This window comes from Pipistrellus hanaki (genome assembly GCF_964339955.1).
Source record: "Pipistrellus hanaki genome assembly, chromosome: 11".
NCBI classification, from domain to species: domain Eukaryota; kingdom Metazoa; phylum Chordata; class Mammalia; order Chiroptera; family Vespertilionidae; genus Pipistrellus; species Pipistrellus hanaki.
The window spans coordinates 21,695,001-21,721,891 of NC_140513.1; the positions used below are offsets into that span (position 1 = coordinate 21,695,001).

The 26,891-nt window shown below is 42.6% G+C and overlaps 1 protein-coding gene across 1 annotated transcript; it reads right to left on the reverse strand.

Moving 5' to 3' along the window:
• On the reverse strand, positions 1 to 26,880 carry RNF20 (ring finger protein 20). Its single transcript, XM_084899742.1, has 20 exons — positions 26,756 to 26,880; positions 25,509 to 25,663; positions 19,037 to 19,204; positions 18,739 to 18,886; positions 18,371 to 18,553; positions 17,867 to 17,985; positions 14,346 to 14,492; positions 14,093 to 14,170; positions 13,793 to 13,912; positions 12,592 to 12,771; positions 11,097 to 11,232; positions 10,670 to 10,791; positions 10,176 to 10,546; positions 8,880 to 8,997; positions 8,157 to 8,306; positions 6,084 to 6,296; positions 2,527 to 2,652; positions 2,214 to 2,354; positions 1,080 to 1,181; positions 1 to 815 (listed from the first exon to the last, which is right to left on the reverse strand). The coding sequence occupies exons 2-20, from the start codon at positions 25,635 to 25,637 to the stop codon at positions 639 to 641; spliced, it is 2,928 nt and encodes a 975-aa protein (XP_084755868.1). The 5' UTR covers positions 25,638 to 25,663; positions 26,756 to 26,880; the 3' UTR covers positions 1 to 638.
• Positions 26,881 to 26,891: the final 11 nt, after the last annotated feature.

Here is a 26,891-nt window from a genome sequence, read left to right on the forward strand (position 1 = left end):
GGCCTCAAGAAATGTAAAGACTTTAATGTGTATAGAACATTCAAAACAACTTCAACGAGGAAGCCAGCTCACCTTCACAAGTTACTTCACTGGTCAATAAAAATGAACTGAGTCATCCTGGACATAATTCATTAAGGCTTCAAACCATCTGGGGAAGAGTAGCACAGTTATAACCCTATGTAATCCATGTTTACAAAAAGTTCACTACCCAAATCCAGAAATGTTTGCGCCCATACATAGCTTATTTCTAAAGGATCCCCTACATACACTCCCTCCCCAAATGGCCATGTGTCGCCTCTGCTCTTGATTTCCTTCTCCATGCCCAACACACCAACTTCACTTCTTCAGGTGGAATGAGCCTGAAGAAGAAAATGTTGAAAAGCCTGAAAGTAGGAAGTACACAAGGCTGGTAGGGAGACAAGAGTTGTTTCTAATTCACTTTATAAGCCAACACTTGCACTCAGCAGTCCTTTCCCCTGATGTCATCCAACTATCAGAGAGAACCTCAATGTAGAGTCTGTGAAGGACAGCTGTTGACAAAGTGCCTGCAGGCGGCAGTCCAGGAGAGAAGAGGTAGCGGCTTGAGGTGAATGAGTAAGTGCCTGTCTGGCCAGCCCCTGCTCTTCTCCTGGCTTAGATCAACCGATGTAGATGCGATGGAAATCATTGGCACCAAAGGCAGCATTGCACTTGGGACATTTGCGCTGGCGGGTATCATAGCGAGTCTTCACACACTCAAAGCAGAAGACGTGAAAACACTTGGTAAGGACAGCATCCTTTTTACGCATGTTGCAACACGGGCAGGTCAGGCGTGCCTGAAAAAGAAAAGTCAAAGTTTGAGCAACCACAAAGGTTTATGATCCAAAGGGCTCTCAAACATAAGCAAACAAGATCCACCAAGCACGGAGGCAAAAGTATCATTTCCCCCACAAAATAAACCATTCTCTGGTTACCTTCATGTATAGAAGCTCAATATTTATTCTCCCCAGCTATTAGTGGGCCGTTTCGGGCCCTGACTGACCAAAAAACCCAAAAAAAAACAAAAGCCATACAGCAATCACTGAGGCAGTTTTTCTAACCTTGTAATCCTTAATCTCCTCCATCAGAATCTCATCGCATTTGGGTCCGTTGTCTGGTTTCTTTGTGGTCTCCAGCTTTCTTCGAAGTCTAGAGATGTCCTCCTGCGGGAGGCCGGACAGGATACCCATCAGACACACTCCCCTCCCAAACCTGCCATTTGTGACAAAAATAACCCCTCCAACTTCATCATTGTGGGAAGTCCTTTCACGCCCCGCTGTCTTTTAGAAATGTTGAGAATTGCAAGGGGGAAGATATTTCTTTTGTTTCAGAACGAGCAACTGTGATCATTTTGCCAAACTGGAGCTGCACCTAACTACTGTCAATTCAGTACTGTGAAAATACAGCCCAAGAGTCAATGTTTCTCTCTCATCGATGTTTCTAGCTCTCTATCCCTCTCCATTCCTCTCTGTGGAAAATCAATAAAATATATTTAAAAAAAAAAAAAAGAAAAAAGAAAATACAGCCTAAGAAATGAGAAGGACTGAAGTTTTAAAAGATGAAAAGCTTGATTGGATACTTCATTTTAAGGAAATCAGTTTTAAGCTGAAGGTAGATTAAATAATTAACATATTTATGGATAAGGAGAGAAAAGCATAATAAGAAACAGAAATAGAAAAATTGTCGGAGAATTTCCCTTTTTTTTTTAATCCTCTTCACTGAGGATATATTTTTATTGTTTTAAAGAGAGGAAGGGGTTGGGGAGAAAGAGAAACATCTATTGGTTGCCCCCCCATATGCACCCTGACCTGTGGGAATCGAACCCACAACCTAGGCATGTATCCTGACCAGGAATCAAATGCAGAACTTTTTAGTGCATGGGACAATGCTCCAACCAACCGAGCCACACAGCCAGGGCTAGCAGGAGACCTTTAAAGTCCTCTAATTAACTATGTTGCTACTTAATCACCAACTCATTCCTCTAGTAAGTATCTATTTCATGCCCACTAGGTGCTAGGCACCATGACAGGCTTTGGGGACACAGCGTGAAGAAAACAGCCTGTCTTTTCTGTTGAGCAATTGCAGTCAAATAGGAAATTACGTGCTTTAGACCAATGACTCTCCCACAAGATGGGCCACCTCAGAGCTCAGAAAACACCCAACAAGTGAAATAAAAAGGAAAAAACTGCTCCTACCTGGGCTCGTTTGAAATTAAACATGTCCTTTTCTTTGGTGACACTGTTCTCCACGATCTCTTCCTGAAAATCATGCAGCTTCTTCTGAGCCAACTCCAGTTGTGCTTTGAGGTCCTCTGCAAGCTGGGCTGCCTCCATTGCCTACATGGGATGGACAGTACGTCATCTTGTTACCTTTTAGTATTTCCAGGGAGGTAAAACGCTAGCCCGCGTCCAAGAAGTAAGGTGAGCTATGATTTCATCAGTGTCATACTTACGTGTTCCTCTGAGGCTAATGGTCACTTTAGATTACAGAGCAATCAATCAATCATACCTTGCGCTTATTCATCTCTAAGGCTTGTGTCCTAAGACCCAGCTCCTTCTCCCCGGTGCCAATGTTGCTTTGTAACAGATGCTCCTTCTCTTCCAATTTCCTTACTACTTGTAACTGGGCATCAACCTTTGAAGAAGGAAATCAGATTTTAACATAAATAGGAAGGAAAAAAACAAAACTGACTAGGCTCTGTTAATTCACAGGCCCACAAGAGAATCTTCTAGAAATTGTAAACTACTGATTTTACCCATGACCCCTACAAACCACATGCAAGATTAGGGTAATTAAAAGCTTCACTTTTAATGCAATATATATATATATATATATATGTATGTAACTTTTAATGAAATATACATACACACACACACACACACACACACACACACAACACACACACACTAGAGGCCCAATGCACAAAATTCGTGCACTTGGGGTGGGGGGTGTCCCTCAGCCCAGCCTGCACCCTCTCCAATCTGGGACTCCTGGAGGGCAGTCGGACAGCCCTCCCACAATCCAGGACTGCTGGCTCCCAACCACTTGCCTGCCTGATTGCCCCTAACTGCTTCTGCCTGCCAGCCTGCTTACCCTCTAATCACTACCCTGCCAGCTTGATCTATGCCTAACTGCTCCCCTGCCAACCCGATTGCCCCTAACTGCCCGCCCCTGCCAGCCTGGTCATCCCTAACTGTCCTCCCCTGCAGGCATGGTCACCCCCAACTGCCCTCTGCCAGCCTGGTCCCCCCTAAAACTGTCCTCCCCTGCAGGCCTGGTCCCTCCCAACAACCTTCCCCTGCAGGCCTGGTCCCCCCAACTGCCCTCCCCTGCAGGCCTGGTCCCTCCCAACTGCCCTCCCTTGCAGGCCTGGTCCCTCCCAACTGCTCTCCTCTACTGACCTGGTCACCCATAATTGCCCTCCCCTGCAGGCCATCTTGTGGTGGCCATCTTGTATCCACATGGGGGCATCAATCTTTGACCACATGGAGTTGGCCATCTTGTGTGTTGGAGTGACAATTTGCGTATTACTCTTTTATTAAATAGGATACGTGTGTATTTGTGTGTATATCCGATATAATAAAAGCCTAATATGCTAAGTGTCCAGTCGTCCAGTTGGAAGTTCAACCAATCCTACCTTATAAAAGAGTAATATGCAAATTAACCATCACTCCGCTCAAGCCACGCCCACTAGCCACACCCACCAGCCAATCAGAGCAAGTATGTAAATTAACCCCAGCCAAGATGGCTGCAGCCACAGAGAGCAGTTGAGAGGCTTGGGTTTCCCCAGCAATAGAGGAAGCCAAGCTTTCCACACACCTTGGCCAGCCTAGGCCTCCACTCAAGGATACAAAGTTTCAATTATAGAAGATACATGAACCCCAAAAGAAATGGCTAAGGGCCACAGAGCGAGCAGGGGGCTTGGCTCTGCTCCAGGCTACAAAGTTTCAATTGTAGAAGGTAAATAAATTCCAGATACCAGGGCCTCCACTTGGGTCACAAGGGGGAGTGGCCAGCCTGCAAACCACCACAGGCCCCTTGCCCAGGCCGCCCCACACCCCAAGGGAACCCCTACCCTGATCCGGGACACCCTTCAGGGCAAACCAGCTGGCCCCCACCCATGCACCAGGCCTCTATCCTATCTAATAAAAGAGTAATATGCAGATTGACCATCACTCCAACACACAAGATGGCTGCCCCCATGTGGTCAAAGATCCTGCCTCCATGTGGACACAAGATAGCCACCACCCTGCCCCCATGTGGACACAAGATGGCCAGCAGGGGAGGGCAGTTGGGAGGCACCAGGTGTGCGAGGGAGGGCAGTTGAGAGGGACCAGGTCTGCAAGGGAGGGCAATTGGAGGCCATCAATCCTGCAGGGGTGGCCAGGCCATCAGAGGAGGGAGGTTGGGGGCAAACAGGCTGGCAAGGGAGCAGTTAGAAATCAATTAGGCTGGGATGGGAGTAGTTAGGGGGTAATCAGGCTGGCAGGAAGAAGTGGTTAGGGGCAATCAGGAAGGCAGGCAGGCAAGCAAGAAGTTGGGAGCCAGAAGTCCTGGGTTGTGAGAGGGATGTCCGACGGCCCATTTAACATCCCTCGAGGTGTCCCAGATTGGAGAGGGTGCAGGCTGGGCTGAGGGACACCCCCCTATCCTGTGCACGAATTTCGTGTACCGGGCCTCTAGTCAAAGCATAATATGCTATGACATGCACTGACCACCAGGGGGCAGACACTTTGATCAGGAGGTTAGCTTGCTTCTGGAGTCCAGCCAATCCGGACTGATCAAGATAGAGCCGCCCTGGAGCCCTCCTGCAGCCCCTCCCCAGCTGGCCAACCTCCCACATCCCTCCCTGGCCTCGATCATGCACCAATGGGGTCCCTCGGCCTGACCTGTGCCGTCTTGCAATCTGGGACCTCTTGGGGGATGTCAGAGAGCCAGTTTCGGCCTAATGGTGGAATGACTAGTCACTATTATACGCACTGACCACCAGGGGGCAGACGCTCAATGCAGGAGCTGTCCCCTGGTGTTCAGTGCTCTCCCACAGGGGGAGCTCTGCTCAGCTAGAAGCTGGGCTCATGGCTGGAGAGTGCAGCTGTGGTGGCGGGAGCCTCTCCCACAACCATGGCAGCACTAAGGATGTCTAAATAACGGCTTAGGCCTGCTCAGAGTGGGGCTACGCCGTCAGCAGGACATCCCCTGAGGGCTTCCAGACTGCAAGAGGGCACAGGCTGGCTGAGGGAACCCTCCCTCAAGTGCACGATTTTCATGCACCAGGCCTCTAGTGTGTGTGTGTGTGTGTGTGTGTGTGTGTGTACATACATATATACACACACACATGTATCCACACACTAAAGTGCATAATTTTTATGCAACAGGCCTCTAGAGTGTGTGTGTGTGTATACATATACGTATTTGATAATTCAGAGTCTAGGAAACCACAGAGAATATTCTTCTCCAAATTGCCAAGAACAGAGGAATTACATTTATAGGTATTTATCTTCTCCAGCCATACTAATGCCCAAAGCCTGGCGATTCATAATAGAACATGTAAATCATATCACAAACAAAAGTCCAAGTGTATCTCTTTCAGAATGGCTAGAGGTTCAAAAGTATTCTTTTTCTTGAAACTCATGCACAAAATAGAATCAAACAATGTTAAGGGATAAAAAGTAAAGTCAAGCACCCACAAACTCTGATCCCAACATCCAGAGATAACCAGGTAACCACTCTTAGTTTCTCATGCAACCTTCCAGAAATTTTAAAAATACACAGCCCATGCACACAAAGACATACATTTTTGGCACAAAAGGGATAATAAAACAAATCACTTAATTGAATATTTTATACATTTTTCCATCTTAGCAGGTCTATATTTGTTTTAACAGCTGGTACGCTGTACTCCTTTGTAAGGACATATAATTTACTTACCAGTAACCTAATAACGTACATTTCGTTTTGTTTTTCCTATTATAAAAAAATGCCACAATCATCATTTTTAATGCATATTTTCATGTAGAAATTACCCTACTTCAACAGAATTCTGAAAAGCTGTTTATTCTAATTACCTGAGTCTTCAAAGTCAAAACCTGGTCAGCCAGCTCCTCCTTCTCTTCTTTGAGTAACTTATGGATCTGATTGGACTTGATACGTTCTGACATGAGCTTGAAATTGGCATCGTCCTTCTCCCGCAATTGCTGCATCAAGCGGATATTTTGCTCCTGCATGTCTTCAAAGGCCTGGCCTGTAACATCCATCTCAGAGAGGAGAGCTTCTTCCTCCTAAAATAAGGAGGAAAAACCTTCATTTTAATGGAATCTTCTAATTCAAAAAAAAAAGTAGCAGAGGAAGCTAAGCTGCCCCACTATTCATTCAGAATAAATTAACCTACTGACAAGGAGACACTGAGTTTCAGGAAGCTTCGTTTTGTCATTATGGCAGCCCTAGGAATGCAAAGGAAGCCCTATTATCTGAAGCCACTGGCACTGACTATTGGTCTGTCACTATTAGTTGATTTGTTCTCCAAGTTGGTCACAACGGACAAAAACTTTATACATCTCAGAATCCGCAAACTGATCCAGTAGCAGTTGATTAAGAGAACGTCTAACACGAAACCTAACATTTTCTCACTTTTCCATAATTATAATACTGGATTTAATCTACAAACTTTCCAACAGCATTGCACAACAATCTGACTAGTGCAGAACAGTATTTAACATAGTTTTCTTACATTTGTGTTACTATGAGCATGTTTGCATGTTTAAGAGCCATCTGTATTTTTTTTCCTGTGAACTATTTTTATCTTTTGCCTATTCTATTAGAAGTTTTTAAAATATATATTATAAATATAAGCCCTTTTGTGATTATTTTTTCCCCGTTTGTCATTTATCTTTTGGCTTTGCTAACAGTCATTTTTGCCATATAGAAATTTTGTGGGAAGTTTCCTTCATTAAGTCAAAATTATCAATCTTTTCTTTCATGTTTTTAGACTCAGTAATAGCTAGCAGGGTCTTCTCCACTCCAAATCTTTAGAAACAATTAACACTATTAAGATATTGAATAAAGGGTCTTTCTACTTGTACTGAAACCAATAGTAGTATAATTTCCTAAAAATTATTCTTTAGCCGAAACCGGTTTGGCTCAGCGGTAGAGCGTAGGTCTGAGGACTAAAAGGTCCCAGGTTCGATTCCGGCCAAGGGCATGTACGTTGGTTGCGGGCACATCCCCAGAAGGGGGTGTGCAAGAAGCAGCTGGTCGATGTTTCTCTCTCATCGACATTTCTAGCTCTCTATCTATCTCCTTTCCTCACTGTAAAAAATCAATAAAATATATTTTAAAAAACAAAAATAAATAATAAATAAATAAATAAGAAAGAAAAGTGGCAATCAACAGACTTAAGAGTCAAGCCCCACTTTTTATAAAATGAATGGATATAGATTCTAATAAAGTTAGTCTTTTCAAGGTACTTAATGATCAAGTCACAGATTCTAATAAAGTTACTCTTTTCAAGGTACTTAATGGTCAAGTCACCATTAAAACTACTTCATTTCATTGTCATGTTGCTATTTCTTAAAAACAGTGAAGGTGTTTCTCACAGTGAACATATATGGTTTTTCCAACCATTTTTGGTATCTTTTTGTTGAATGTCAATAAATTCACTGGGACTTAAAAATAAAGCAACCCGTGCTCATTATCAGAAGGAAAAAGGTCTCTATAGTTCTAGGATTCACAAACAACCATGGTTAACATACTGGTTATTTATTTATAATCTGTTTGTGGCACATGTCTTTTTCTTAGTTTCATATACTTATAAGCAAAATGTATATAATATTTCCTATCTTTTGTTTTAATTTTATATTCATTATAACCCCTGATTCCAGACCAAAAGAGAAAGGATAAATCCCTCAATAAACAATGTCTGGACAACATGTTATCCATTTGAAAGTAAACTTCATGTCTCACAAATACATACAACAAACTAACTGCAGGATGAAAGACTTCAATGTTAAACAAACAAGCATTTATAGGGGGGGAAAAAATTTTAAAAAGACTGAAATGAAAGAGCCAATGTCACTGTCAATTACATACCTGTCAGGTAATACTGACTTCAAAAGCTGGTTAAATAAAGAAAGTGTGCCCACCTGCTTGGCCATGGCCAGCTTCTTCTGCAGGTATTCTATCTGCTCCTCCACTGCCCGGATCTTCCTCAAGGCATCCTCATCAGCCATTTTCTTGTTCTCTTTCTTCTCCTTATCCTCTAGATCCTTGAGTCTTTGCCTTAGATCTTCCAACTACAGGAGGAAAGGAATCACACAAAAACAGAAAAGCTATGATAAAATTTCAAAAAAAATCAATTAATACTGTGCCCAGATGGAGGGCATAACATCAAACTAACCTTTACTGAATTATGAAAGGGGATAAATGATATACACATCTCAGCACTGTTTTAACATCACTTAATTCTAACACTCCATGCTTCCATAGCAACATTTTTGAGCAGAGCACATATGTTTCTTTAAAATAGTTCTCACCCTTTTTTCCTAGACTCCAAAATTTAAAATAAGATATTCTTCCCAAAAGTAATCAGAAAAGAGAATCATTATAATAACGATTTATATGGGGTAAGGGGGAATACAAAGGTTTGAAAAGACTATTCCTATCCCAGTAATTCTGATGACCTTACCCACCTCCTAGTGGAGAATCTGGAAATCTCTATTTCGGATGGTTTTGAAAGGGAAGAAAATGTTGCTAAGTTCTAAACTCTAACTTTAAAAACAAAGAAACCATAGCCTTCAGAAGTGTGAAGGAAAATCCCACAAATGATGATTTTAATCTAAATGACAGGTAATGGCAGGCTAGATTACCTCTGCCTTAGACTTCTTCTCAGCTGCCATTAGCTGAACTTTGTCTCTCTGTTCCTTTGGGGCCGAGCGGTACATGTCTAGCAACAATTTCATCTCCTTCTGGCTCTCCTGCGCCTTCCTGTGAAGAGGGTGGCAGAGGAAGGGGGATGGTGTAACGAGAAACAAAGGACATCAGAACAAGGGAATTTCTAATTGAGCAAAATTATTCTGCAGCAGTTCTATTTTACACTTTACATCACACCTCTAATAGACAAAACTTTCGCATCTATCAAGAGGCTTCCGGATATACTCAGAAAGGACAGAAAAGTAAGCTGTATAAAGGAATCATTTCTCCCTTTCAGGTTCCAAAGTTATCAATAAACACTGTGGCCCTTATTAAACAGGCACATTTCTGGGTCCTCACTCTTAGAAACTGATAGTCAATACGTCTGGGCAGGGGTCCAGGGTTGTATTTTAAATAAGTCACCCACATGATTCTGAACCACACGTGAAAAAAAAAAAATTTGTCTTAAAGAGGCCAAGAGGAAGGGAGGGGAAAGAAAGTTGAAAATATAGTTCTGTTCCTAGATTTGACAGTTAAGTGATTAACCATCAGCCAAAGACGAAACTTTCATCTCTTACTAAATTATCAAACCTCTTAACTATACTTTCAGGTACCAAAGAAGTTCAAACATTTTAAGCACAGTGGTCCCTCAAATCCAAATATCAATAAAAGGCCCAACCATGACCAATGAGGAGCAGGAAGTCCCCGGTTCTACCAGACAGTTATGAATTAAACAGGAAGAGCAGGGGCGATGTGTGAGGTTATACGGTGTTTCATGGACTGTAAAACTGATTTAAAAGCCTGCCTAGAAATCTCTTAAAATAACCCAATATGTACCAAACTAGTTAACTGCCAGGTAAACAGATCAATATTGTTCAAACAGTGATACATACTCTACCTAACATAAGTTAAATTACAATTAACGCTAGTGATCTGCAGTAGTTAATTTCAATAATTCTCAGGAGTGTTACTTCAATCATGACACCCCTTCCCATAATTTGGATGAAAAATAAGGCCACAACCACCAGGTTTACTGAGACCTGACCACTGAACTGGACCCCACAGTAGCCATGTAGGTCATTGTGGCTGTATGCACATTTGATCAAGAACTGAGACCACGTTAACTGCTCATTTAGTTACACTCAAAGTGATACAATTATCAGATAAGCCATGCCATCCAGGGAACATTTCCTGAGTGATGTCCTAACCTTAGCTTTTGAATCAGAAAGTTACTACGTAAACATTGCTCTTACTTGAGTTCAATCTTCAATTGTTTGATAATTTCTGCTTCCTTTTTCCTTACATCTTCATGTTTCCCTTTCTCTTTCTCTTTAGCAGAATCTCTCTCTCTTTCTGACTCTTTTAGTTTCTGCTTCTCTCGTTCTCTCTCCTTTTCCTTCTCCCGCTCTCTTTCTCGCTCCCTCTCTTTCTCCCTCCTTTCTCGTTCTCGCTCTTCCTCATCCCGTTTGGACTTCATTTCGTTAGCTTCCTCCTGAGATGCCTTCGATGCGGAGGACTGGGCAGACCAGTCTTCGGGATCTTGTTTCACCTCTGCGGGCTCATCCTTAGTGTCTTCGGTACTAGACTGAGACTGCAGGAGGGCACTGCCACTGCGCAGACGTGTCTGGGGGAGAGAGAAATGAAAGAAGCACATCACTTATGGCAACCACACTGCTTTCTTTACTTGACAACTGCTTTACACACTGAATAGGAAATAATACTTATTCTACTCCTCCCAGTTAGTTACCTTGTTCAGGTCAGTCTGGGCTTCTCTCAATTTCCGCTTATACCTCAGGACTTCCCCTTTCAGCTGGTGATTGTGATTCTGGAGGCTACTGATGAGGTGGCGCATCTCCCGGTTTATGGGGCCTTAAACACAGCAACAGCAATGTTATGAAGAACTGTGGTAAGGGGAGAGAGGACAGAACACATCAGGGACCTCTAAGAAATGGGGAGAATTGCCAAGAGTCCTTCTCAGAAGATAAAAACAAAACTGGCCAATTTGAGTTAAAAATAAACACACAGGCTGGGAACAGAAATGAATTACAGGATTAGATTTTAGGTTCTCTAGGACTTCTGAGCTCCAGTTAGTACTAACAAGTCTTGGAGACCACATTGTGTCTTTCAAGGAAAGCATTTGCAGCAAAGTGCAGGGGGAGCAAGAATAACTGTACCTGCTTGCTCATTGGCAGCAAGGGTCTGCTCAAATTCTATCCTCAGCATTTCATATTCCTTGCGGACCTGGGCCAGGGTATCTTCTAGCTGGATCACTTCGGTCCTCAGCTTCTTATGAAGACTAACCTCATCTCGCTACCAGAGAAAAAAAAATAAAAATAAAAAATTCTTATCAAAGTGTGGAAAGATCATCATGTTTTATTATGTTCCCTAAATTCAATCTTTATGGATCAAAGAAGAAGAAGAAAAATACAAAGAAAAAAGAGATTACTCCAAAAAGTTCCAATTTCATCAATACTTAATGTACACTAGACAGCTATTAAATACTGATTTGAGAATCAGCAGGATACTAAAGAAATAAAAGAAATGGCCCCTCACTCTAAGAATGTTACAATTTAATTGGAGAACTAAACAATAAAACATAATATAAACATATGTAAAGTAAGATACACTACATTAAATTCAGTTCACTTGGCAGAAATCAGCAAAAAACTATTATAAAAAAAAACATTATCTTAAGGACTATAGAAGATACAGAAGTGAACGCATAAATAAAAAGTTTCTGCCTTTAGCCCAGTTGGTGTAGCTTAGTGGTTGAGCTTCAACCTATGAACCAGGAGGTGAGAGCACACGCCTGGATTTTGGGTCAATCCCCAGAAGGGGGCAGCCAATCAATTCTGTCTCATTATTGATGTTTCTGTCTCTCCCTCTCCCTTCCTCTCTGAAATCAATTTTTTTCTTTAAAGACTTTTCTATAGTTATAATGACTTGTAGCAGAGACACAGCTTCTACCCACTATTCTCCATCATGCACATAAGGCTCCACTCACACTAACCTATTTTTATATCTGTGATTCTCACTGCTCAATGCCCTTATTTTTATCTACCAGTAAACTTGTATTTATTCTTAAATTTCATACTTCACTTTGGCAAGTGGAATCTAGAAGGTTCCATAGTCAAATCAGATGCTGTCTCCTTTATCACTGTAAATGTGGGATATGCCTCCACTGTACCACACTGCATTCTAATGGATGTGATTCTCCCCACTAGCCTGTATGATTCTTTATATATATATATATATATATATATATATATATATATATATATATATATTTTTTTTTTTTTTTTTTTATTGATTTTTTACAGAGAGGAAGGGAGAGGGATAGAAAGCTAGAAACATCGATGAGAGAGAAACATCAATCAGCTGCCTCCTGCACACTGGGGATGTGCCCGCAACCAAGGTACATGCCCCTGACCGGAATCGAACCCGGGACCCTTCAGTCTGCAGGCTGACGCTCTATCTACTAAGCTAAACTGGTTAGGGCTAGTCTGTATGATTCTTGATGGCAAGATGCCCATCATCTAGCAGAGGCAAGACCTACAGCAACTCTATAAGTATTTGCTGAATGCATAAGAGATTAACTGCATGAGAAAATAGAATTAAAAATTTTTGAGGCAGAAAAGCTTATATACAGAAGACAAAGCTAGCTGTTACCTCAATGAGCTCCACCTGGCGCTGGTGGGTCCCCCTGGTGCCATGGAGCAGGGTCCGAGCCTCATCCAAGTGCGCTTTCAACTGTAGGCTCTCATTGTAGAGGACGGAGAATTGTGACTGCATACAGCGATATTCTGGAGTCTCCTTCACCACTTCCTCCACTGCGCTCCGCAATTCCACCTTAGAGGGATCCAAAGAAAAAAAGTCAAAGCAGAACCTAGCATCTGTGCCCTCAATACTACACAGGGAGTAAAACATTAAACTCTGGTGGGGAAAGGACACATATGTAATACCTTAATCAATAAAGAAAGAAAAACAAAAAAAATGTTAAACTCATTGATGTCCTGCACTTGATGAAGATTATAAAGTAGTTCTACCCACTCCTCTAGTTATGTAAAATCTACCCAAAATTAAATCAGATCACCAAAGAGGTAGTACCTTGTACCTGTATTCTTCCATCCAAGAATTGTTTTTACTTGATAAGTGTTCTACATTATGTGTCAGCCTAGATCCAAGGACTCTAGAAAAGTCCTATGAAATTTGCCAGATTCAGGGGGAGATGAGCACTATGAAATTTGCCAGATTCAGGAACAGAGATGAGCACTATGAAATTTTCAGGATGCTTACTTTAAGAACATAGTTGAGGATCCCAATCACAAACTTGTTCTCTTTAATAATAATAACACAGAAAAAGGTTTTTGACGAATCAAAAACTGTTATGCTTTTCCTAAATATAACTGCCTCCTTGAATTATGCAAATGCTTCCACTAATTTAACTCAGATTATTTTGTGTTTTTTCAGTTCAAACATCTTTATTTACCTAGAAATCAATCAAATTACAAAAGACAGGTGACTGTGATTGAAAGAGGAATGGAAGACTTTCAGAATCCACTTTCTTACCCCCAGGAACCTGGGAAAGTAAATCCCAATGGGCAGGTCTGAAAACCAACAGGATCACAGACCAGGTTTCTTTCTGTTTTGGCAGCTGGAAACTGCGGAGCCAAATGCTGTGCCCCCCTTTGGCATTTACTGACAATGTGAGTGACCTACCCTCCTAAGGGTACAAATACTTAAGGAAATATATAAGGAAATAAATCAACATACCAATTTCCCTCATAAATCCTGAGGATTCACAAGTATGGACCAGAGTTGGCCAGCAAAAACGTTTCCGTTTGCTTCCCATCAGAGGTGCGTCTCCTACCTTCAGCTTTTCGTTTTGTGTGGTGACCTCATCAAAGTCTTGCCGAAGTTTCTCCAGCTCACAGTGGCGATTCTGAGCCAACTCTTTGTTCTCCTCAAGCTCTGCATTCATTTCTTCAAACTGGAGAGATGAAGGAGAAGAGTAAAATGGGAACAAAGAATTTTTAAATCATTCCCATTCCCAAGTTTCCGTCTTCAGTGATCCACTCTTCTGGCAAAACCCTTGTGAACACAATCCCAGGTACCTGGCACAACACTGATACCAATAAAAAAAACACGTCCTGAGTGAGTTAGACTTTACCTTCCGGGCGTTAATAGTGATTGTGCCGCCATAGAGACTGCTCCCCGCTCCATATACCTTGTAACCTTTTGAGTTCACCTACAGAGAAGACAAAGATTCTTTAGTGAGGGACCCCAAGATTTCAGTCTGGTAAGCAAAGTACTTTCAAAGGAACATGTTTTTCCCTAAAAAACCTACTACCCAAGTCCATGGTTTCTGAGCAGACTCCTGAAAATGATTCTAGTCTCCAAACTATGAATGAAACAGCACTTGCCCGTTCCAGGACTTCTGCTAAGTGTCGGTTGAGTCTCTGTTCCCTCTTCCGAATTTTGTCAATATCCCACTGCAGGTCATCAATCATGGACTCTAGGACAGACACTCGTGACTCAGCTGTCTCCACTTTATTCTGCAACTTGGAGAACTGCATCCCAAAGATGGGCATTCAAATAAGCATGGAAAAAAAACAAAGAAACAAAACCAAGTTAGAAAAACAATGCCTCACATCAATACCGTCTTCCCAATGCATGAGTATAAAAGTGAAACGACAGGCTCTTTTAACCATTCTGAGTCAGTTACAATCATGAAAACCGTGGAAGTCTATAAGAACTCTTATACAAGGAAGACTACTTAAGATTCAATACTTCTTCTACCTCTGGGAAACATCATCTCTCTAGATAGAATAGAATCCCATTAGAAAATGTGTAATTTAAAAAAATAAAATTTTATTGATTTCAGAGAGGAAGGGAGAGGGAGAGAGATAAAACATCAATGATGGGGGTGGGGGGCAATGGGAAGATATGTACACATGTAATACCTTAATAAAAAAAATGGGGGGAGCCGAAACCGGTTTGGCTCAATGGATAGAGCATCAGCTTGGGGACTGAAGGGTCCCGGGTTCGATTCCGGTCAAGGGCATGTACCTTGGTTGCGGGCATATCCCTAGTGGGAGGTGTGCAAGAGGCAGCTGATTGATGACTCTCTCTCATCGATGTTTCTAACTCTCTATCTCTCTTCCTTCCTCTCTGTACAAAATCAATAAAATATATTTTAAAAAAATGGGGGGGGACCCCACATCAATGATGAGCGAATCACTGATCAGTTGCCTCCTGCACACCCCCTATTGGGGATTGAGCCTGCAACCTGGGCATGAATAGCCTGCAATCTGTGCCCTTGACCAGAATAGAACCTGGGACCCTTTAGTCCCCAGGCTGCTGCTTCTATTCACTGAGCCAAACTGGCTAGGGAAAATGTGTATTTTTTAAGAAACAAAAGATAACATTATTTTTTTCAAACACATAGTATAGGAGACAAAAACTCAAATGAATAGTCAGAAAAGACACCTATCTTTACCCCCAACTTTCCCTTTTCATTTCTACAAATGATATCCAAAGAGAACAAAAGGAAAGCTCCCATTCTCTTTTTTAAGCTCACCCAGGACAATCTTGAATCAGGTACTATAGATACAAAAATCTTTGGTGTTCTCTGTTTATTTAGGAACTACACACCAGCTAATACTATTTAATGCTTTAAGTATGAATCTGTCACATGCTCACATTAATCTATGCATATCCTTTATGTTGGTGTTAAAATGTGATATGCCACCCCACTCCCATGCCCTAACTGATTTGGCTCAGTGGATAGAGTGCTGCCCTGAAGACTAAAGGGTTCCGGGTTTGATTCCAGTCAAGGGCACATGCCTGGGTTCAGGCTCAATCCCCAGTGTGGGTCGTGCAGGAGGCAGCTGATCAATGATTCTCATCATTGATGTTTCTATCTCTCCCTTCCTCTCTGATATCAATAAAAATGTATTTTAAAAACGAAAATGAAAATAAAAATAAAAAATAAAATGTGGCCCCTAAATTCTTTGACAGTCCTCCAGTCAAGAGGTAGGATCACTGTTTCCTCATCTTAAGCTGAGTCAGCTTCAGGGGCCCAGTGGAAATGATGGTACATAACTCTGAGGCTATGTCTGAAAGGCCGTGAAGGTTCTGCCTGCGGGTCCCTCTCTGAAAGCCAGCTGCCACACCAGGAGTCTAACTACCCTGAAACTGCCACGGTGGAGAACAACATGCAGGTGTTCTGGTGGACTGAGGCTGACTGGTAGCAGTAACACAAGCCACGAGAGCCATCTTGGACATCAGCTCAGCTGAGCAAAGTAAGGTGCCTCTCTAGCTTGGTAAAGCTCAGTGAGGCTTGGGAGAGGCCTGGAAGAGGGAGGTTCTTTCATCTTGGTAGCAAATAGTTTGTCTTAAAACGTGACCACAAAGTTAGTCTTTTTTTTTTTTTCCTACACTTTTTACATTGAATTTTAGGGAGTGGAAAGGAAGGAAGAGGGAAGAGAAAGAAAGAGTTAGAAAGAAACGTCATCTGGTTGCCTTCTGTGTGTGCCCCTACAACCTAGGTATGTGTTCTTGACCAGGAATCAAACCCACAACACTTTGGAGTGCAGCTGACACTCTAACCACTAAGCAACATCAGCCAGGGCAATTACCCTTATTTTTTTATGATAGTCCAATACTATATAATAAAAGGGTAATATGCAAATCGACCGAAGGGCAGAACTACTGCTTGCTATGATGCGCACTGACCACCAGTGTTGACAGGAGCTGCCCCCTGGTGGTCAGTGCGCTCCCACAGAGGGAGTGCTGCTCAGCCAGAAGCCAGGAAGCTGTGGCAGGAATCTCTCTTGCCTCGGTGGCAGAGCTAAGGATATCCAACTGATGGTTTAGGCCTGCTCCTGGACTGTGAGAGGTCGCAGGCCTGGCTGAGGGACACCCCCCCCCCCCCCCCGCAACTCCTGCCTGGGGGCACAAATTTCATCCATTCAACCAATTCAAGTGCAGTATGCTAATGATATTCTAAGGCTGCTCAACCACTCGCTATGATGTGCACTGACCACCAGGGGACAGACGTTCCAACCGGTAGGTTATCAGGACTGAGTGAGATGGGCCAGACACTCTCTGGAACTCCAAAGGTTGTGGGTTTGATTCCCTGGCCCCAATTGTTTGATTCCCACGGCCTGGCCTCAGCCCTCATGCAATCGGGGTTGAGGGAGCCCCCCGTTCCCGAGTGCATGAATTTCGGGCCACCAGGCCTCTAGTTTTATATAAACAAGCACATAACCAAATCGTGGTTTGAGCATGCACCATTTGTGTCCACATTTGGACTGAAAACCTACATTCCTCAAGTTCTAGGTCATCAATAATGCAGGAGTTCCTATTGCCCCATTCTCAGATGAATTCCTACCAACCCATTCCTCAGTAACATTATACATGGTCTTTTATATTTCGGGTAGTTCATTATTTGGGGGATTGGTGTGTTGTTTTGCAAAATCCCCATGACAGTATTTCTTCCTAAAGAATAAGATCCTAAAATGTCAGTTTAAAAAACAGGAAGAGAGTAGGAGAAACATTCAATGATTTTCTTCCTTTTACCTATCTCAGATTTTGATTTCTCTGAACTGGTTGCTTTAGCGCAGTGGTCGGCAAACTAAGGCTCGCGAGCCACATGCGGCTCTTTGGCCCCTTGAGTGTGACTCTTCCACAAAATACCACGGCCTGGGCAAGTCTATTTTGAAGAAGTGGCATTAGAAGAAGTTTAAGTTTAAAAAATTTGGCTCTCAAAAATAATTTCAATTGTACTGCTGATATTTGGCTCTGTTGACTAATGCGTTTGCCGTCCACTGCTTTAGCGTGTCCTACATGCTCCTCAATGTAAAGAGACTTTCTGGAGTAAGCTGACCTCTGCAGCGCTCAGAACTGAGTCAATGTCTGCCACAGGACACTAGGCCAGTACCTCCTGAGACATGGTGCGGTGCTTCTCCTGAAGGAGGTCCGTCAGCCCCTGCAGCCTCATGTTCTCTTGTGCGAGGAAGGAGTTCAGCTCCTGCACTGCCTCCTCCACTGTCAGGTTATCTGAGGGAGGAGAACTTCAGGTTAGTGTCTGCTCCGTCACCTTTTATTTATTTATTTATTTATTTTTAATATATTTTATTGATTTTGAACAGAGAGGAAGGGAGAGAGATAGCAAGTTAGAAACATCGATGAGAGAGAGTAATCGATCAGCTGCCTCTTGCACACCCCCTACTGGGGATGTGCCTGCAACCAAGGTACATGCCCTTGACCGGAATCGAACCCGGGACCCTTCAGTCCCCAAGCCGATGCTCTATCCACTGAGCCAAACCAGTTTCGGCGGATTCCAAGACATTTAATGAAAAATAAATATGTAAGAACAAATTATCATGCAAAGGTGAGTTCTTATTCCTCCCCTCTGCCCCCCTTCTCCTGGTTCTGGCCTCACCTCCACTGTTTAGCTTCCGGGACAGGAGCTCCACTTTTTCTTGCAGCTTATCATAGACGGTTACGATCTGGGACACAGCTCGGCGGGAGGACTCCACGCGCTCCTGCAGCTGAGATTCTATCTCTTCACTGGAGCTGCTGGCCAGAGTACCAAGGAAAGAGAAGGCTGGCTCTTGTCCTTCCCCTGAAGAGGGAAAAAGAAGCAACCCACCCCCGTGAAATTAATCAACTGGAAATATCAAAACTCATTTTTCCTCTCAAATGGAAAGCCTCAAAGCAAGGCTCTTCAAATAAAAAGAAAAAAAAAGAAATAATAATAATAATAATAATAATAAAAGCAAGCAGTGGTAAGTCCCTGACAGTACTCACCTCTGTCCTGGTCATCTTTCCGTTCCTGATTGCTGTCAGAGTCCGGCTCTGGTTCAGGCACAATGAGGGCTTTTCTCTCTGTGAGGAGGTCCCCCAAACCCTGCTGCAGATCGTAACGTTTAAGGATGATACGGATGTTTTCATCGAACTGGAGAAGATTAGGTACAGTTATAAAAAAAACAAAATGACACAAAGTTGGCAGTTATGACAAAACAAAGACACAACTTTGGAAATCAAGAGAGTGCTGCTCCACAGAACAAAAATGCTAAAATAAAAGTCTGAGCAAACAGTTAGCTACCTGACTCCAGTACCGATTGACAATCAACAGGGAGGCATCGTCAGTGGCCTGTCTCCGTTCTAGTTTCTCAATGTGCTCCCGGAGCTCATCTTCAATGGTCTGCCGCTGATCCAGCATTTCTGCCAACTTGCGGTTTTTGGCTTGCAGTGTTCGAATGTCTGAATCCTCCTGCCCCAGGAAACCAATCTCATTAGTGTCCACAATGAAATTAGACAATCAGCTGTTGAATCAGGCCTTATTAGTTAGTTATTTCCTACAGATAAAGCTATTTCTTTTTTAAAGGTTTACAATAAATAATTAGGTAAGTAGAAAGAGCAGAAGAAATAAAGGGTCTATGATGATGGGGGGAGAAAATGATACAAAGAAATATATTAGAACTCGACCTCACTCATCTCACTGTTCTATTGGAGTCCATGAAGTATTACTACTGTGAGGCTCCATCATCCTGCCAGGTCATCTCTACCCGGACCCACAGTCCTCTGTCACCTAAGCACTGCCCTTCATTCGCTCAAGACTTTGGAATCTTCTCTCTCCCAGGCCCTCAATACACACGTGGACGTGTCCACATGTGAACAAGCCACATCCTCTAGCATCTAGGCTGAATTTTGGAGTCCTTAACTCCAATGATTCTTTCTTCTACTGTGCTTCAGCCATGCATTTCAAAATCCACATCTTGGACTTTTGTCTATAACCGTGCCACATCTCAAATCTTAAATGTCAACATTCCCAGGTATCTCACGCCCTATCCAAATACACCAACCTTCAACGAGATCTCCATCATTTTGAAAGTTCGCCTTTCTCCCTATCAGTCTCCTCTGTACCTTCCATACCTTGACTCTACCCTACAGCAAACATGACAAACTTTCGACCCACAACGAGTATTTTTATGGCCCATCCAATATAAGGATATATAAGAAATGTTTTAACAAAAATTTCATAACTTAATTTTTACAATATCCTGTTATACATAATTATTAGTAATGAACTACAACGTTTGCTAATGACTGATTGCTATAATCGTGTTGCATTCATTTCCCTTACGGGCCTTAAGCACAGGTGTACCATTTATCTCTGCTAATACTAGCAGCAAATATTTTAGCAGCTGATTGTCACATCATTAGTCTTGTACTGACTTGTTTGGTGTACACAATAGGAAATATTTTGCTTTTGAAGAACAAGAAAAATAGGTTTATTTGCGTTATGCTTATTAATTTGTGCAGTTGTTCAGTGTCCATTAAATTCATGTTTAAGAAAAATATTAGTTTTTATTAAAATGTTCTTTTATGTTAACAATTACTCATTTATTTCAACCTTTGTATTCAGCATGTCTTTACCAAAATAAACCTATGTTTCTATGAAAATTTAAGCTTTTTTTTGTGTGTGTGTGTGTGTGTGTGTGGCCCACATCAAGTTAAACCTTGGTATTTGACCCATGTTAGCCTTTGAGTTTGACATGCTTGCCCTACACTACAGTATAGTCATTCAAACTGCCTATCAGGCGCCTCAATTCTCTGCGCTAATCCTTTTATTTCACCTCTGCGAACAAGCCCCAAACAGAATTAATCCACATATCTGACTATTCCTTTCCTGTACCCAGTATGCTGAGACTTCTAAATAAGGTTACTAAATCAAAGAGACTGCTGCCTTTATAAAATAAATTCCTAACCTGAATAGATCTTGAAATTTCTCTGGAAGTGTTTAACAAGGGAGCTACCTTCTATTCTCCATCAAAACAGTATCAAACTACCAAGTCCTGCCTCCTCTCACGTCACACTAAGCAGACGACTCTGCTTCCCACTTTAAAGATAAAACAAAAGGCATCCGATCGGAAGCTCCTAAATCCCCCATCTCCTTGACTCCATCATACCACTAACCAACCTGTGCACATATTCTTAAACCTCAACTTGGGCTAAGAAACTTTTCTGCAATGACATCACTCCATCTGTAATTCCACAGTCCTGACAATATTTTTAACTTGTCTCTCTCTAGCTCCTTCCCTAGGATAGGAGGGGTGGGGGGGTGAGCAGTATTCCAGGTCAAGAAACAGGATTGAAAAGGGGATTTTTACTTTATCTAGGAATTAATGAATATTTTAAAGTAAGAAAAAACTATTTATTAGAGCACCAATTTCTTGTTTTTCTTCTCTCTTCCATATTTGTTAAAAACGTTCTTTTAAAAATATATATTTTATTATTTTTTTACAGAGAGGAAGGGGAGGGATAGAGTCAGAAACATGGATGAAAGAGAAACATCAATCAGCTGCCTCCTGCACCCCCCACCCCTCCAGGGATGTGCCTGCAACCAAGGTACATGCCCTTGACTGGAATCGAATCCGGGACCCTTCAGTCAGCAGGCAATCAGAGCCAAACCGGTTAGGGCAAAACATTTTTTTAAAAATATATTTTGATTTTTTACAGAGAGGAAGAGAGAGGGATAGAGTCAGAAATATGGATGAGAGAGAAACATCGATCAGCTGCCTCCTGCACAACCCCCACTGGGGGGGATGTGCCTGCAACCAAGGTACATGTCCTTGACCAGAATCGAACCCGAGACCCTTCAATCCACATGCCGACGCTCTATCCACTGAGCCAAACCAGTTAGAGCAAAACATTCTTGATATACCAAAAGAGTCAATAGTTTCCCAATGTTATCAGTTTATTAACTGTCAATAAACTTTATCTTCAACCTCTTTTCTGAGCACTTCTTTCCCCCCTTGTGTAATTGAAACCTGGATGAAAAAACCATTTCCCCATCGGCTTCTTCGGTAGTGACTGTTTCTCTCCCACCTCCCTTAGAGCCCTGGATCTAAAGACAGGGAGGCGTTCTCCTTGTTCCCCATTGCCACTCCCAGGCCATTATCCCACTTTCTTCCCTGAAACCTCCCGGCTCTGCAGAATCCATGCCATTGGTCTGTACCACCTGCCACCCTGCCTTGCTGCACTCATCTATATATGCCCAGGTCACTTCCCGACATTTCCTGAAGACTTAGCACTAGATTATCATAGCTCTGCAATACTGACTCCTGTCCAGTTCTTACTGATTTCAGTTCCCACAGTGATGATCTTTCCTATGAATTCTGGACCAAGTCATTGACTCCTCTCTTCCAGTGACCTGGTCCCTTATTTCCCTCACTCCCCAAACTCTGTTAGTTCTAGCTGCACCTGTATGTTCTCTATAAGATCAATTCAAACACCCCATTCTCCAGTTACCACCCATATTCCAGCTAACTCTCCCTACTTTACTGACTGCAACAATTCTTCATTTCCTCCAGGATCTACAATCTATTGGTCCTATACTTTTTGATATCCTCCATTCCTCGCACTTCCTCAATTTCTTCTGTATCACACTTAAATTACGTCATTAGTCATTATAATCATGCCCTTTTATAACGTTCTCCTTCATCATACTTGCCTGGTAAAAACCCCAATCTTGGTAACATCCAACTCTGAACCTATTCCACACAGGCCTACCTCCACACAGCTGAATGTGACTAGAGAAAAGAAAGCACCATGCTGATTGCTCTCATTTTAAACTCATGATCACAAATTCAAGAAGATCCTCATTGCTGCACAGCAACCCTACTCCACCTCTCTAGTTCATTCTCTTCAAGACGACGACTTCATACCTTCTCCTGTCTCTTCAAACCTCCAAACATCCTCCCTATCCTCACTCTCAGGTGAGTCTTGCTTTTGATTTCACTGGGAAAAAAAGAAAAAATAGAAGCAATCAAAAGAAAACATTCACACCTATCTCCCATAGCAACAACTGCTGACCTCTCTACTAATATATCTATCCCTTTCCTCCTTCTTGTTGGTAACTGAGCCAGTTAAGGTCAATTCCCCCATGCTTCTATTCAAAGAAATCACACAAGTAACTGTCTCCTCTTTCCACCACCTCATCCATTTTATCTTCTTTCTTTACAGAGTCATTGTATTTACAAACATGCTATATCTCCTACAAAAAAAGAAACAGAAACTAAGAAGCCCTTCCCTTAACCTTACATTTTCCTCTGGATACTGCCGCAGTTCCTATTTTATATCAATACTCCTCCAAAAACATTGTCTTTACCTTCTTTTCCTTAATTCCTCTTTATGTTCTCTTAAGCTCAGTGCAACCAGGCTTCACTCATCACCACTCCATGAACACAGTTCCTGTCAAGTCTCCAGTGAGTTTAAGGCTAAATTACCACTCAGTCCCCGCCTTACACAACCCATCAGCAGCACCTGATCAAGTCCTTCCAGAAACACTTTCTTCCCTTGGTTTCTGGGACCCCTCTCCCTGGTTCTTCTGCTTCACTGGCCCCTCTTTCTCTGCCTCTTTGGTTAATCCCTTCTCATTCCTTGACATTAAAATGTTGCAGTGCTCCAGGGCTCCGTCTCAGATCTCTTCTTTATGCTCATTCCTTAGAGCAGTGGTCGACAAACTCATTAGTCAACAGAGCCAAATATCAACAGTACAACGATTAAAATTTGAGAGCCAAATTTTTTAAACTTAAACTTCTTCTAAAATAGACTCGCCCAGGCCGTGGTATTTTGTGGAAGAGCCACACCCAAGGGGCCAAAGACCGCATATGGCTCGCAAGCCGCAGTTTGCCGAACACGGCCTTAGAGGACAGCCTCTAGTCTCATGGACTTATCTACCTCTCCCAGACTGCATATTGCTATGTCCAACTACCTATTCACTCAGAGGTCTAATAGATATCTCAAATTTACATATCCAAAATTAAAATTATGATTCATCCTCCTCTGCTCCTCACACTCTTCCCTAGCTCAGTAAGTGGAAACATCGTGCTTCCAAAATCCCGGGGTCACCTGCGGCCCTTCTCTCAGATGCTTCATCTGATCCATCAGCATATCTTGTCAACACTACCTCCACAGCAGTCCAACCACCATGATCCCACATCAAGATTACTGCAATAGCTTCCTGTAGCAGGCACTTTAGTGCCCATGCCATCTCCCATCAGCCTCCCAAGTTCAGCACAGCTGTGGTGGACAGCTCCATTCACTCTGTTAGTGTTTCCACTTCAAGCACACTTTGGAGTCTTAGTTACTTCCCTGCTGAAGACTTTCCAATGGCCCCTCACTGTCTTCCGGATAAAGTCCAAACTGGAATGTGTGCCTTGCTTCCCTTAGAACAGTGGTCAGCAAACATGCGGCTCGAGAGCCACATGCGGCTCTTTGGCCAGCTTAGGAGTATCCTAATTAAGTTAATAACAATGTACCTATATATAATTTCAGTTTAAAAAAATTGGCTCTCAAGAGAAATTTCAATTGTACTGTTGATATTTGCCTCTGTTGACTAATGAGTTTGCCGACCACTGCCTTAGAACATGTGGCTATCCTTAAGAACAGCACACATCCCACTCTTTTCTAAAAGTCTGTTCCCTTGTCAGTGCCACCCTACAAACTGTAGTCCAAGAGCTATGCTCAATGTAAAGAACAGTGTCTGGCAAATAACAGATGCTTAACAAATATTCACATTTATTGAATGAATAAACATCTTTGGGATACATGTGAGATAGCACTAGGACAAAATCACCTCCTGCAGCAGTACTTGAACCCCAGACAGACTTGGAAATGACACTTCATCAGTCTACTCTGAATACTCCTATTATTCTCTCTGATCCTCAGCCTCCATTCAAATAAATAACAGATGTGGCTTCATAAGCTATCAAATGCAAAGCATTCTAATATCATATCCCCATGGCTGAGTTCCAAAATACAGACTCAACTCTTAATCTAAACCAAAACTCATTATAGTGAGCTTCTGATGTCCAATAGACACATAACATTACTGTTAACATTTGGAATACAATAGTCTAATGAAAATGTCAACTTCATAAGAGCAAGGGCAGTTTTACTCACCAATATTTTCAGAATATCTGGCCCAATAATAACCATTAGTAGCTCAATTGTACTGAGTACTTACCATATTAAAGGTCGTATTTTAATCCTTAACAAGGACTTTTCGTTTTATCCTTTCAATAGCCCAGTGGGATAGGTATTTATAAGTACATTCTGCAGACAAGGAAACACGAGGCACAGAGAGGCTAACATGAGGCCGTGCAGCCAGAAGTGATGGAACTGAGAGTCAATTCCAGGCCGTCGGGCTTCCCACTCTGAGTCTTCACTCTTTCCATGACTTTGCTATATTATCTCTTAGTACCTGGCACCTAATTTTTCGGTGAGTGAAACATGAATGTAGTTTCCCACTGCTAAATACCTATCATCCACGTGTATGACGCACCAGATTCTCCAAAGAATATAAAAGCACACCTTTGGAAATAAAGATCAAATGTCAGTATCTCTTCTTCAGAACTGAACAGACCTACTTTTGGCTCTTTTATTTCCCTCTTTTTTTTTTTTTTTTTTCAAATCAGTTCCTCTTACTCCAGAAGGCCTCCAAAATTTCTTACTTTCAGGTGGTAACGGACAGAAGAAAAGCACCCTCTCATGGCATTGTTCCCACATACCGTTGAAGAGACACCCCCGAGCTTAATTGTTTCCACTGTGGTCCCTGAATCTTCAACGGCTGTCTTCTTCTCCGGAGGCAGGGATGAGCCAGGCTCTCCAGCCATTCTCTTATTTCCAATTCCTGACATCCTGGCACAAGACAATAGCTGTTTTCCTGGAGGGGAAAAGACAGAAACTTCAGTAAGATACGCTAGAAAAGCAACAATATAGAGAGACACCTGTTATGTTAAAACTAGCCATTCTCCTGGCCAACCTTTCCACCTGCATCCTTAAACTCCACACCAACCATCACGCTCCCCAAATTCCTCTTGGAAAGAAAGAAGCAAATTGTGGGAGCACGATTGAGGGCTGAATCTACCCGACTACACATATTCTAAATAGGATGCTGGTAAGAAAAAAGGTCCTGGGCGAAGGATGACTAGAAGAAAGAAAAAAAAAAAAAAAAAAAATATATATATATATATATATATATATATATATATATATATATATATATATATATATATATCTCACTTCCTAAATGCCAAAATCAGAAAAACACAGTTTGAGACAAAAGTTAAGTCTACTGCGTTGGAAAAATCAGAGCTTAATACTAAGTCATTAACATTGGACGAGTCATTTATCATCTCTGGGCCTGTATTTCCTAAACCAGGAATAACAATGGTAGCATAAACTTCCTAATCCCCTTATAAGGAATGAATAAGCAGAGAAAAAACTTAGCATAAAGCCTGCCATGAAGTATGTTCTCAGAAGTGCTACCTCTCCTTTTTATAGCTGCAGTTTCTCTCTATTTCCAAATGCTCTCCCCATGATTTTCTGCAACCCTAAAGAAGCTCGACCTCGGTGCGCATTCCAGTGCTACCCTTTAGGGAGCCGTGATGCCTTGAAAGAGCAAGTTCTTGAGCTTCATTTTTGCTCTTATGCACAAGGGAAGCGAACACGAATTGTGTCTGTCCTGTCTCCCAGGGTTCCCGAGCTCAAAGGAAGCAGAATGGATGCCAAAGCGCTTTGCTACTTTAGAAAGCGGCCCTGCCACCACCGAGCCTACACACCACCTCCCATTCAAGCTTCAGGGGAGAGAGGAGCTGGTGGGCAGGACAAGGGCCTCCATCTCCCTCGCGAGTGGCCAAGGACCCAGGCTCCGGTGCGGGCAAAGGCAGGCCCCGGAGAAGGAGGCCCCGAGCCGGAGAGGGAGGAGGTTCCCGGCGGCCCGCACAACCCATCGCGCCCTCGGCCGAGCTCTAACCTGGCTTCTTCCCAATCGCGACGCCCGCCGAGAGCAGAACTCCGGGGACTTACTCTCCCCAACGTCCACGGAGCCCTCCCACCTCTCACCCCTGACCCGCAGGCGCTGACCCAGCGGAACTTCCGGGGGCGGGGCC